The sequence below is a fragment of the Malaclemys terrapin genome, chromosome 5 (genome assembly GCF_027887155.1).
Source record: "Malaclemys terrapin pileata isolate rMalTer1 chromosome 5, rMalTer1.hap1, whole genome shotgun sequence".
In the NCBI taxonomy this organism is placed as follows: Eukaryota; Metazoa; Chordata; order Testudines; family Emydidae; genus Malaclemys; species Malaclemys terrapin.
In genome coordinates this window covers 75,120,132-75,134,471 of record NC_071509.1, presented here as the reverse complement: position 1 = coordinate 75,134,471, position 14,340 = coordinate 75,120,132, and the positions used below count along the sequence as shown (strand labels likewise).

At 37.9% G+C, this 14,340-nt stretch overlaps 1 protein-coding gene across 1 annotated transcript in view; it reads left to right on the top strand.

Annotated features, from left to right (window-relative positions):
- The window catches only part of TLL1 (tolloid like 1), a 196,766-nt gene extending 183,414 nt beyond the window's left edge, over positions 1-13,352 (top strand). Inside the window, exons 21-22 of the mRNA XM_054031008.1 lie at positions 7,494-7,744; positions 11,360-13,352. Coding sequence (XP_053886983.1) covers positions 7,494-7,744; positions 11,360-11,494 — 386 coding nt within the window. The 3' untranslated portion in view covers positions 11,495-13,352. The remainder of the gene's footprint in view (positions 1-7,493; positions 7,745-11,359) is intronic.
- Positions 13,353-14,340: the final 988 nt, after the last annotated feature.

Here is a 14,340-nt window from a genome sequence, read left to right as displayed (position 1 = left end):
CAATTGTTTAGTAGATAAATCAGTGCTACGAATAAATCTGAACAAATCCTTGGTGGCAGTAGATGAAATCTAAACTCAGAGATGAAAGGAAATATTGTCAGGATTCTAGAATTAACTCTTTTTTGCCATCTTATTACTTTATTTTTTGTTTTGTTTTGGATTGTTTTCTTTTTTCTTTTTTTAACCTTAATGTTGTTCCTGGACAGTCATTAAAAAGTAATCAGTTACTTTGGAAAAAGATCTAGTAAAAGCCAAAAGCAAGACAATGGTGAATTCTTTCCTAAGGAAAGGCATGATTACTTTTGAAATTCAGCAGATTTGGGAAACAGGTTTTTAAGAAATTTGTATTCTTATAATTAATGCCATAACTGACTATACTTATAAAAGATTCCACAGCCTTTAATTGCATTTCCAGTGGAGCTATTTTAATGTAGTGTGCTGTGTACCAAAATAGTCTCTGATTTTTGTCTTCTATGGCTTTAAATAAAACATGGGATTTTATGTTAACAGGTAACACTATTTCTTCTACAGTTAAAAAAGGAATGGTAAGCAAAGGTAAAAAATAAGCAAAAGAAAATTGACAGTCTTGCTAAAATAAACAAGGTTTTAAAAAGTTTAGTCTCCTTCAGACTTAGCAGTTAGTTTCGGTGCTTGATAGGAATTATTGGAATTCAAAATATGTTTTGAAATTCCATTAATCGGTTGCTTAGGACATTTTCCATGTTACAAACATTAATTTTCGGAAGTTGCTTGGCTTACAATGACCCCTAGTGGTGACTCTAAAAATTGTAACTTCCAAGACATGTTTGTAAAGGGAAGAGGAGCCATTCGAAAATAGTAGAGAGCAGGGGCGCTGGAACAGTTTGTAGAGTGGGGGCTCTGAGAGCCACTGAACCAAGCTGTAAACCCCGTATACAATGGAAACCACTTCAAGCCAAGGGTTGCAGCAATAGCCCTAGTTCCAGCACCTACCTTAGAGTAGAAGAGAATAATATTTCCCCAATCTCTACAATAGAAATAATATTTCTTCATTTACCACAATCAATTCTTACTCAGGGATTATTTTGTAAACTGCATACTAAAGTGGATATTCTATAAATATGACTTCTAGCATACTAAGGCTTTGCTGACACACAAAAATCCCTAATCTTGAGTATAAGGATGAATAGTCTATATTGTATCCATGTAGTTTAACATTGTCTAAAACATCACATGCAACATCATACACAAAGTTTCCACATCAAGTTGAAGTTATAAACCTCTTCAAACAGACATTTATAAGGGAAATGCAACGTGAAAGTGTGTGTGCAACTATCGAGTCATTGTAAATTAATATTAAAATTCAAATTAGATTTTTTTCTCCTTGAATTTTTGCAGAGAAATAATTTTTGATACTTTGTGATTAATTTCTCCTTTTGGCAGAGCCTGGGCTCTCTCTCACCTTTTGTGTTCTGATGCTGGAAAATGAAAGCTTTGTTTAACCTGACATTCAGTGTACTTCTCTTTCTTGTTATAGGGCCTGATTTGCAAACACTTAGTAGTACGCTCATGATGTGTTTGCTGGATCAGGCCCTTCCTTATCTCACTTTGTATCTGCTACAATTGTATATCTACAACCACATGTGTTACACATGTACATTTTAACTCTGAAGAGGGACTGAAAAATTTATCATGTGCTTTACTTCATCCTTCCCAAATCCTACCAGATCATTTGTATTACCCCCTCCAGTCTTCTCTACCACACAATGACCATTATGATTTTCACAAAATTATATATAAAAGGTTTGATTGGTCCTTATTACAATTTTACAGTAAATAATTAAAAACCAAAACTATTGGTAAAGATGGGTGTTAATACTACTGATTTATGTAGCTTCTTTCCATTTACACAATTGCAGTAGTCATTACATAAAGAAAATTAAAATCTATGCCCACAGTATTTCTAAGTGTTACCAGTTGCATTGCTACATAAAATCATAGAAGATTAGGGTTGGAAGAGACCTCAGGAGTTCATATACTCCAATCCCCTGCTCAAAGCAGGACCAACCCCAACTAAATCCTCCCAGCAAGAACTTTGTCAAGCCAGACCTTAAAAATCTCTAAGGATGGAGATTCCACCACCTCCCTAGGTAACCCATTCCAGTGCTTCACCATCCTCCTAGTGAAATAGTTTTTTCTAATATCCATCCTAGACCTCCCCCACTGCAACTTGAGACCATTGCTCCTTGTTCAGTCACCTGCTACCACTGAGAACAGATGAGCTCCATCCTCTTTGGAACCCCCCTCTCACTCTCCTCTTCTGCAGACAAATAAGCCAAGTTCCCTGAGCCTCTCCTCGTAAGTCATGTGCCCCAACCCCCTAATAATTTTTGTACAGTTAATGGCTTGCTGGTATTTCCCTTATAAATGTCTGTTTGAAGAGGTTTATAACTTCAACTTGATGTGGAAACTTTGTGTATGATATCTCAACACAGGTACAGTGTTTTCCTTCAGAATGTTGAAAAACAAAATCTGCTTGATTCTTTTTAAGAATGTAGAATAAAAAAGGTGCATTTTTTGCTCATATATAGTTCAAAGTTAATTTTTGAAGGAAAATGTTTCCTAAATGTCCATTAAGTTAACTGATAGCATAGTGAAGAAGTGTTTAGGGATACAGTTTGTATGTACTGTTTGTACAGAATACGGACTTTGTCCTGCAGTCTCGATGAAAGCATAACCATTAATTTTAGTGGGAGTTTTGTCTGAATAAATATCCTTATGGACATTGCATTTATCAATATATAATCAAGGAGTTTTCAAAGCATATATTATTTTTCTTCATTTTATTGCTTCCATAACATAATAATAAATAATATTTAATTTAAAAAGGCTAGATTGTGTGGGTGAGATCAGGGGTGGTAGTAAAAAGATCATGCCTATGTAACCCCCATACCACCTGGGTGTGATGTTCTGTCCCATCTAGAGGCACCGAGACCACTTAGAGAGAGAGAGAGAGAGAGAGAGAAAATGAGTCTGCTCTACAGCCTTAGCTAACAGCCAGTTGGCTTTTAGCTCATGTGATAGAGGCTCATGCACTAAGCTCCAGAGTCACCAGATTCAATCTTGCCTGCCGACGACCAGGGTCTGTCGGCGTTACACCTAACCCTGCATTACTGTGCAAGGCCAGGCAGAAAGAGATCAAGTTGCCATTTCCCTCTCTCCGTACTGGACACAATCTTCTGGCTTTACACTCCCTGGCACAAGGCCAGGAGTCATATAGTAATCTCAGAAGGAGCAGTCTGACACGGAATCCAAAACTCATGCCACTAAACTTCGTATTCCCTTCCAGATTTTCTGGACAATTATAGAATCATAGAAATGTAGGTGTGGAAGGGACCTCGAGAGTTCATCTAATGCAAACCCCTATGCAGAAGCGAGTAAACCCAGACCATCCCTGAGAGGTGTTTGTCCAACCTGTTCTTAAAAATCTCCACAGGTGGGAATTCCACAGCTTATCTTGGAAACCTATTCGGGAGCTCAACTCCCTTATAGTTAGAAAGTTTTCCCTAATATCTAACAGACGAGTGTCTAGTCCTACCTTCCGTAGAAATAGAGAACAACTGACCACTGTACTTTTTATACTAGCCCTTAGCATACTTGAAGATTGTTATCAGGCATCCCTCTCAGTCTTCATTTCTGAAAACTAAACATGCCCAGTTGTGTTAACCTTTTCTCATAGGTCAGGTTTTCTAAACCTCTTATCATTTTTGTTGCTCTCATCTGGATGCTCTCCAATTTATCCATATCTTTGCTAAAGTGCGGCACACAGAATTGGACACCGTTCTCTGGGTGAGGCCTTACCAGGGTGAAGTAGAGCAGGACAACTACCTCTCATGTCTTATATATAACACTCCTATTAATATGTCTCTGAATGATATTAGTCTTTTTTGAAACTGCATCACATTGCTGACTCATATTCAATATGCAGTTCCCCAGATCCTGTGAATTAATGCGAGATTTCCAATCATAGTTGTTGTTTTTTGGTTGGGTTTGGGGTTTTTTTTTGCATTTTATTTTTGTTTGCATTTGTCAGACTTGGGAAGTGGTGAGTATTTTGGGAGCTAAATATGTTCAATTTCTTAAACAATTCCAGTGGATTTAAAATATTAATTTCCTGAGACTATAAATCCATGTCTGCAGCACAAATTAAAAAAATAGTATTTAACTAAAATTAATGTACTTATAATGTAAAATTAATGTATTCCTGCCCATAATAAAGGGGTATAATCTATTTAGAAGTATGTTTTAAAAAGCATGCATCTACCAGGAGATTAAACATTGTTTTTAAATGGTTGTGATAATTCCATACAGAGCAAACTGTTTAAACTGCATTAGCCTGAACACATTTTAAACAACTTTTTAAATCAGTTTCTCTACCACAGTTTTGACATAATATAAATGAGTCCTAGAGTAAAGTTTTCAAAAGTGCTTAAGTGTCCAAATAGTATAACTCCTATTGTCCTCGACAGCACAGGAAGAAAGACAAGACACCAGGAATGACACTAGGCTGCAGATTTACTGAGTAACACACCTGGGAACTATCCAGCAATAGCTCCTTTGGTGCAGGTCATCCTTCCTTCTGTAACCCATACCACCTGGGAGAGGGCTGCCATCAGCCCTCCACACTGTGAGCATGGTCTCAGCACCACTGCTGGGACCTCACCATCTTCTTTCATATAAGTGGGTTTGTCTCCTTGCTGTACCAGACATTAGGAGTCCTGGTTCAATTCCCCACCTTTTTTAGGACAACCCTTCTAGTAGTCCACTTCCAATTCCAGTTTATCAGGGAACTGGACCTTCCGTTGAACAATTAGCTGCACTGGGTACCTGCTGAGTTGCAACAACATGAATTTTGCAGTGCAACCTATCGACTGGTTCCTGGGCTGCTGAGAGGAAAACAAAAAAACCCACATTGCCCAGGCCAATCTGGCTAAAAAGGTGACTAGGATGATGCCCACAGTGAGTACGGGGGGGATTTTGATCAGGGTGCAGAATTGGGCCCTGGGCAGGGAGAAGGGTTTATAAGCCCTTTGCTTGTGTGCATGGGAACCAATAGGCTTATGCTGCACCCTTGCAAGTCAAGGAGCCCCCTTCCTACACTTCTCAAGCTCACAAGGAAGCTGAGTGCCCATGGGGAGGGGAGGAAACAAGAAAGGGTCAATCCTTACAGGAGCCAAGTGTTTTCTTTCCCCTAATGGCCCTGAGAAAGCCTCTCCATCTCAAAGGCTGACTGGAGTATGGTGTGCATTTTCAAAAATGATATAGGCACTTCAGGCCCTAAATCCATTGATTTCTAATGAGATTTAGGTTCCTAAGTGCTTCAGTCACTTTGGAAAAGTACACTTAAGATCTTGTGAAAAAATCCTCTTTATTTCTTAAATTGGTTCTCCTTTTATAAATGTGAGAAATTCTTCTTGCTTTAAAATTTTTGCAGCTGGTAATATGGATGGAGCTTTCTTTTAACCTCATAGAAACAATAGCATATCTGGGGGAAACAGTACATACAGTTGATTAAAAGTATTCCTTTTTTACAGCTGTTCTATGTCTTAAATGTGTAAACCCTCTTACAACCCTCTTATTCTAGTCAAAAGCAAAAATGTAACTAAATTCACAAGAAAGTGAAGTAGCCAGTAAATTAGAATAAACAGTAAAGTGAACCCAGTTGAGGCGTCTCATCTGTAGCTTTGATAATGCACAGTTGTGAAATGGGAAAAAATGCACACGAGTACCTTCATGAGGTTTCATACATGTGTATCCTGTGAATCGGCTATGGTGGGATACCTTCATGAGGTTTCATACATGTGTACTTGTGTGCATTTTTTCCCATTTCACAACTGTGCATTATCAAAGCTACAGATGAGACGCCTCAACTGGGTTCACTTTACTGTTTATTCTAATACATGCTTGTCTAGAAGAATTTAAAATCCTATGTTGAGCTATAAATCAAGTTTAATAGAATCATTCCACTTACATATTATATAATATTTTCTGTTTTGCTTCCCTTGATTCTTAATAGCCATATTTTCATGAATACTATAAAAATGCAGTTTTAAGCATCCATGTGTTCCCAGTATTATTTCCTGCCTGAATTCAGAATCTTTAACATATGACATCACAATTTGTTGTTGTTAAAGTTGGGCCTGATCCACAGAGTTCATGACCAGTTCCTCTCTTGTCCAGAGCTCAGTTGTGTTTGGATTCTGGGATTTGTTTTAGCTGATCATAAAATTTAATGCCGCTGTGCAGGATCCTAACATAAACAGATTTTGTTATAGTTACTGTAGAAATGAATGTCATAAGCAGACGATTGTGGCCTGGTGAGAAATAAGGAGCAGATGAACCTGTAAAAATAAGTGATCTGTTTTAATTGAAATCTCCATAGGTGTTAAAATTAAAAGAACCCAGCCAAACCTTTTTTCAAAATACAGTTTTACATGTGTTCCTAGCTGCTTTTAAATAGTGCCTTTAACTTTAACTCACTGATGTAGTATAGAAAGCTAAACACAATGAAAATGTATAATGAACAAATATTTATTAATTGAAACTAGTTAAAATGTTTAGACAGAAGAGGTAAACATAGTTATGTTTTGATCTTCAAATATACAATAATAGCTGCTTCTGTCAAGCAAACTATTTGTAGCCCAGTTTATGGGTCTTAACATTCTTTTTCATGAAGTGAAATGTAACATTTTTCAAAACCGTTTTTTCTATAAAATGTTGTAATATACATATTTTTAAACTCAGAATTTTTTTTGACAAGCTACACCTGAGTGAATCTGTAAAGCAACATGTATCTTAACCCATATAATTAGAAATTTACTAACTCATATAAATAGATATATTATGAAAATATTGACATACAGTATGTAATGCCCCAGTATAAAGTTTGATTTGGCTGCCCTTATGTGCATCTCAAATGTATATTATGAAGGATATCACACAGTTTATCTACATTCTCTGCAAATTTGCTGTCCTCTTTTGTTAAAAGTTATTTACATAACGGGAAATGATGTATCTAAGGCTATAAAAAGAGGAAAGGAATGAATTCTGCAGTATTTTATTACAATTTAAATTTTTTTGGACTCACATTTTGATTCTTCACCTCACATTCAGTTCCACATTTGGACCTTAGCAGGGCACAAGGGTCTCCTTGCTCCCTTTTAGTACTTTATAGCCAAGAAGTTCCATTGAAGTTGTAAATTATTACTCAGGCACAGTAAGCAGAATTGGGTCCATTTACTTTAAAAAAATAAATTTTACATTATGGGCCAGGTTCTGCCACCCTTATTCAGAGTAGTACCTCACTGTGCAAAGTAGTCCCATTAACTTCCATAGATCTATTTGTGTGGTAAGGACCTATTCATCCTGAGCAAGGCTAGCCTTACAGGAAAAGGGAATGATGAGCTGTACTGAAGCAAGCTTTTCCTTATTCTTTATTTGTTTCCTTCATGCAGAGTGTGGTGGTCGACTGAAAGCTGAATCGAAGCCTAGAGATCTGTACTCTCATGCTCAGTTTGGTGACAACAACTATCCAGTTCAAATGGACTGTGAGTGGTTGTTAGTATCAGAGCGTGGCTACCGAGTAGAGTTAACATTTCAGACATTTGAGGTGGAAGAAGAGGCAGATTGTGGTTATGACTACATTGAACTCTTTGATGGCCATGATACAACAGGTGTGAGACTTGGTCGATTTTGCGGATCGGGGGTAAGTAATCAGTAACTGAAGCTGATATTTATGCACAGAAAAGCTACAAAATAAAAATTCTTACAGGGTCACTGTCAGGTAGTTTTCTCCAAGCTGTAGGTTTTGTCAAAAATAAATAAAATATTTTTCCAAAATCTGGGAACAATAGATATGTTTTTATGATTTCAAAAAATATGCCATTGAAATATTTTCAGTCAATAAGTATTCTGTGGTCTTTGTAGCCAGAGTATTGCATCATTATGCTATGCATATGAAGTTGAAAGTAAAATTGTTTAGTCTGTTCTGTATAGGTTTTTATACCGCACTCGTCACTTTAATATCTGGGCGCTTTGTAGTACTGCATTAAGCAATGTGACTAACGTCTGTCACATGGTTTGTTCTCTTGTTCCATTCTGATTTCTAACCTGATTCTAAAGAAATATAGGCCTAGAATGAGAGAATAATTTTAGCTTAAGTAGGCAGCTTTGCATAGCTGTGCCACTGTGCCATCCAAGTAGGATCTCTGAAAAGGAATTGTGGCTCCTGGGAGAAGATAACTTACTGCCCCCTAAAAGGGTGCAACTTACATCTCCCTTTGCATTGGCCTAGCTCTGCAGGCCCAGTGTGTTGAGGAAAGGGGAGTCAGGGCTCCACCCACTTGCTCACAGGGAAAGAAGGTAAGTATCTGGTGTACAGCTCTTGCTTCTTGTTCTGTTTCTCTCACTGCACGTAGACCCAAGATTTGACAAGATCCGACATGAGGTGGTAGCATTTACTCCCCTGCATAGCCATGTTGGGACCAAGAATAGTCTGGGCCTATGAAGTAAGAGGATCCAGCAGGGTCGGCTCCAGCATTTCTGCCGCCCCAAGCAAAAAAAAAAAAAAAAAAAAAGCCGCGATCGGCGGCGGCAGTTCAGAGGCAGGTCCTTCGCTCCTAGAGGGAGTGAGGGACCTGCTGCCCCCGAATTGCCGCTGGTGCCGCCCCTCTCCTTTGGCCACTCCAAGCACCTGCTTGTTAAGCTGGTGCCTGGAGCTGGCCCTGGGATCCAGATAGATGTCAACCTCAGGCTGACTTGCTCTGAACAGAGCCAAATCAACCCCTTTTTAAGCATATTAAGCTTGAGGGAAAGGAAAGGAGGGAATGATAGAACCTTAACTAACCCTCAGAACAACAAAACTACTGCTAGGGGCCCAATTCTGACATTCTACACTGAGCAGTACCTCAGTACCTTTATCAGTAGTCCCAAAATATGAGTAAAGGTGGCAGAACAGAGCCCCGTTCCACCCTCCAGATGACACAATTCATAGTTTTATGATGGGGTAAATGTTCTGACTGTTTTAGCTTTCTCTAAAGCTATTCACTCATCTCATCCTTCTTGCTATTACCTGCTATAAAAATGAAACTGATCACATCATAGTGTAGTATAGAAGCTCCAGATGTGTTATTGTCCATCATTTGTATAACTGACCTGTTAGTACAAGGAACAGCACAGGCTACATTAATACAAATCTTAAATATTTGTCAAGTGGCACGCTCCAGATTTTATATTTAGTTTATACTAAACTAACCTCCTTTAATAAGGGGAGAGGTCGTTCAGAAAAAAAAAATGGCCTAGACCTGTTGACCTAGTTTCAAACCTTTTATGCACGTTTCAGAAAACTCTAACTCTTCTTTTGGACTCCCAACACACCTGAAGCTCACTTCCCTACCCTGCAATATTCTTATAGATAATAGAATCCTTCCTAAGCTATGACCCTCTAGTGGGTCCCAGCCTTCTGCTTGCTCAGTCTCTATTGTCTGTATTTACAGTTATACATATGTTGTTGATCTCATTGCAGTGCTAGTGTGACCACCAATAATTACAAAACTTATGCAGTCAAGGGCACAATAGGCACTCTGGGAACACAGCCTCACGTGGGGCAAAATTTGAATTCAGTATAAACCAGATCCCAATAGAGCTGCTGTGCTAAGCAATGGGATCATCAGAAGATAGGGGTGGTCATGAATGGGAGAGAGGTTAATTGTGGTAAGTAGGAGCGATTGTGGAGATAGAAAGAGTAGGAATCTAAAAGTTTGGATCCACTCCAAACAAGCATTCTAACTGCACTGAATGTGTTAACCTTTAAAAATTTACCCATGACTAGTTTTCTTGAGGCCAGCTATTCTAGTTTGTCATGTCTACATTACACAGTTTAGTTGCCATCTGGCTTTTCTAGACTTTACTGTACTAGGATGGATTTTTAGCAGAGCATCCAAATTAGACAATATTCTGCTCTCCATTATGGCCGTATAATTCCAAACTATCGTCTCTGATTTCAGTGAGATTACTCTGGATTTGTACCAGTACAGTGGAAAGCAGAATTTAGCCAACTATGTTTTGGTGTATTGAATTGTTATAATTTCATTATATAAGTTAGTCTATCCAGAGGAGACTTCAGAGAGACCTACTCAAGTTAGGTGAATGGGAAACATGATAGCAGATAAAATTCAATACTGATAAATACAAAGTAATAACATTAGAGGAAAAAACATGAACTACTAATACCCTTAGAGTGTAGCTTAGGACAAAGGACCTGGACATCATTGTGGACAGCTCAACGAAGGCTTCTGATCATGGTGCAACTACAGTGAAAAAAGGAAACAAAATGTTAGGCTACCATAAGAATGGGGTAGAGAACAATACAGAAAATTACATAATGCCATTATATAAATCAGTGGTTAATCTTCATGTGGAATACTGTGTACATTACTGGTCACCCCATAGGAAATACAGCAGAATAGAGGGAGAGCAGGAAAGGGTGATGAGAATGATTTGGGGCATGGAAAAACTTTCACATGAAGAGTAACGGAAAAGATTGGGATTGTTTCCCTTTAAAAAGGGATGAATAAAATGAGATGTGATAAAACTACCTAAAATAATCAGTGGTATAGAGAAGATAGATTGGGAGCTTCAGTTCTGCCAGCCTCATAATACTAAATCAAGGGAACATTCAATAGAATGGAAAGGTGGCAAATTCAAAACTGATAAAGGAAATAATTTTTTACACAACACATAGCTAGGCTGTGGAACTCATTGCCACATGATGTCATTTATGCCAGGAATTTAAGATTCAAAGAGGGACTGGATGGATAATCAGAATTTCCAGTTATAATAGTTAATACTAAAAAAGGTTAAAACCTCATACTTCAGGGTTATCCTCTTAGGGGCTAGGAGAAGGCTTTCTTGGAGTGGAGATTATCTCACCTCTGCCTACTGTGGGGTTTCTTCCATCTTCCTCTAAAGCATCTGGTTCTGACCACTGTTAGAGACAGGCTACTGAACAAGATAGACCATGAGTCTGTTCCAGTATGTATAGTCCTATTCCATTTTTCACTATGTTGGTCTGGAAAAATGCTGTATGAGTCTCTGAAATTTGTTGCTGCATTGTTTTATAATGTTAGACTAAGACCTAGTGCTGCCTGTGTAAAGGTGTTGTATCCACTTTGAATGGTGGTATTGGTTCTATCCACTGTGAATAGTGCTATTAAATTATACTGCTTAAAGAGGAATCCATAGGAAAAGATCTTATCTGAAAAAGAACTAATAGAGTAAAAGGTGAAAAAAGTAACTTTACTTATGTACTTATTTATTCTAGCCACCAGAAGAAATTTATTCAGCTGGGGATGCCGTTTTACTCCATTTTCATACTGATGATACAATCAACAAGAAAGGATTTCATATACGATACAAAAGTATAAAATATCAAGATAGCATTCACACCAAAAAATAACGCAAGAACCTCTATGCCAGAAAATAAGAAAGAGAGAATTAGTGTGATGGAGAGGAAGGAAGCCGTATTTTTTTACTGACATTATTAGCACAAATGTTTTATATAATGGGTTCAGTTGGAAGCAAAACGTATATGACCAGAAACATTTTAGTTCACAATGAAACTTTCACCTATCCCAATGGAATGGACATGGTGATGACATGTGGGCTCCATGCTTGACTGTCTCTGCAAAGCTGGTGAAAGGGCATTGCATGCTTCCAGGGAAACTATAAAAGCTTTTGTTTCCAGCTTGATGTTTGTATAGATGCTTGCAGATTCAATCACTTAAATTCAGTGGAAGTGACCTTGCAGACTGTTCTTCCTTCTGAAAATTATCTGGTCCAGGAGAAAAAATGCTCCTTCAGGTCACACACACAGAAAACTGTCCTTATATATTATTGAAATTGCTTTGGCTTTGTATCAAGGATACAATGCATGCGAAGGCCATAAAAGGAGATATGAAATGGGAAAGTCTTCTGAGGTTGGTCTGTACTTTGGTAGGGATTCATCTCTCCTGTTAGTTTACCAATATTTTGAAACTGGAAAATCACATCTGAAGCGTAATTGATTTCGTTTTACCAGCATATTGAAAAGTCTGAAACATTTTATTCATCGCCATTATTAGTACACTCAGAATTTGGATAGTAAGTAATTGAAAATGTCAAGTGTATTGGTTAAGTAAGCTATAACTGATGATGTGCTCTTATTTTGCACTGAGCCAGATAAGAGACTGAGTTAATGTTTAACAGACCTGTTGTAAATCAAAATCTTTATCCACTGGGAAACAGAAATAATCATGAATAGAATCATCTGAAACTCCAATTACTGATTTCATTTTCAGTAGTAAAATCATAACTGCTGCTAACTTGTATTTCCTTGGAACATTTTATGAATGAGCTAATTATCCATTTTAGCTAATCAGAAACAAAGCTGAAAGTACTATCCAAAAGAAACGTTTCCCAACCCATTGAAAGAACAGTATAATTTGTTTTCTGAAAATAAGAATTTCTGTAATGGCAAAAAACAAACAGGATTTGTTGTTGAAAGAGAATTTCTATGGTGCTATTCCATGAACATTAAACACTCAATGAAGACATTTTAGACCTTTGAGCCAACAACCTGCAGATCATGAATGTCTCACTATGCCTGGCTGCATCTGAAGAATAAAGACTTATTACACGTATGACGAGATCATTGCAATGGCAGCACTAGTCCTGTGGAACAACTACTACTATTGCCTTAGAATTCTTGCACATGATCAAACAGATCTTCCTGTAGATACATCTTTAATTTGATAAATAATTTGACAACTTGAACGTTTTAATGTATGTCAATGAAAAGATCTTCAAGCAAAAGCCCATCTGCAAAGCTTAGATCATCTGCTGTAAATACAGTGACCTGCTTTTGATGTAGAAATATGTTATTTTAGAATGAACTATTCTATGTGCTTTAGGCCATACATGGCTTTAGTCATGATGTATATGCATTATGTAAGTATGTATGAATGAGTGCTCCAGAAAGGTGAGAGGTGTTGTATGGATGAACAGTTAAATTGTGCCAAGTTCTACCAGAACCCTGTTTGACTGTAGCAACTTAAAGGTTTCATAGGCAGTTAAGTGGGACTTCTAGTCAGCAAGAACAGAGTTAAAATGAAATGTTATGTTTCACTTACAAGAAATATTATTTTGATATCCTTTGATGTAAGTTGCTACTCAGATTAGCTTAGTTCCTGTTACCTTACAATGAACATTCACTGGCACTAATAAATCTGGTGGGTTTTTTTGTTTTTTTTTACAAAAATAAAAACTAAACAGATGTGTAGGCGTCTTTGGCTGTATTAACCACTGATTTATGTTGCTGTATCTCCTTTTTCCCTTCCAGAAAACTCTCACAAGTGAAGTTCAAAGAATGAATCGTTTTTATTCCTCCTTTGGATATAATTGTGCTTTTTAAATATTGCATGGCTTTACTTTTCTGTGGATCGTTTTTCAGGGTGCTTGCACAAGAAGAAATGAACAACATAAACTGGCAGAATGGAGCAGAGTTGCTCCCAAAACCTTTCCGTACAAACTCATGTCATAAAACTTAATGTAGCAGAAAACTATGCTTTAACTTCAATGCACAATATACTGGCATAGTTTGTTCTATTCCAGAATGGCTTAGGAAAACATTTTATTAAAATAATGTATTTAAAGGAGTAGAAGAAGGGTTTGAGGAGAGGGTAAAGGGCAGGTTGCTGGGCTCTTTTCACTCCACATCATTCCATGTCATCTTTTTTCCCTCATTAACTTTTTCCCTCTGGTCCCATCTCAATATTTTCTTACCAAGTTCTGTGTAGTGTAGACTGAACAGCATTTGCCCTAACCACACAGGAGAATTTCACTCCTTTCTCCTCCACCAACATGCTACATGTTTTCCCACTTGGTGAAGTTTCTTCTGGCAACAGAATTTGGCCCAAGACGATGACAGTTATTTGGTAGGATTATCCCAGGTTTATGTAGGGAGGGGCTCCTTCATGCATGAATCTCCAGTGGGCAGTTGGGGTGGTCAGTCACCTCCATTCTGAGGAAGACAGTTTAGACTGGGCAAGTTGAGGAAAGAAGTGAGCAAACTGAGATGGGTCCATCCAGAAAGCTGCAATATGCGAGAGCTGGGGTAGAGTCTTGGAGCAGCCACAGGAGCAGGGCTGGCTCCAAGTTTTTTGCCGCCCCAAGCAACAACAAAAAAGCCGGAGTGCCACCCCTTGAAAGTGCCACCCTCAAAAGGCCAAAATGCAACCCCTTGAAAAGTGCTGCCCCAGGCACATG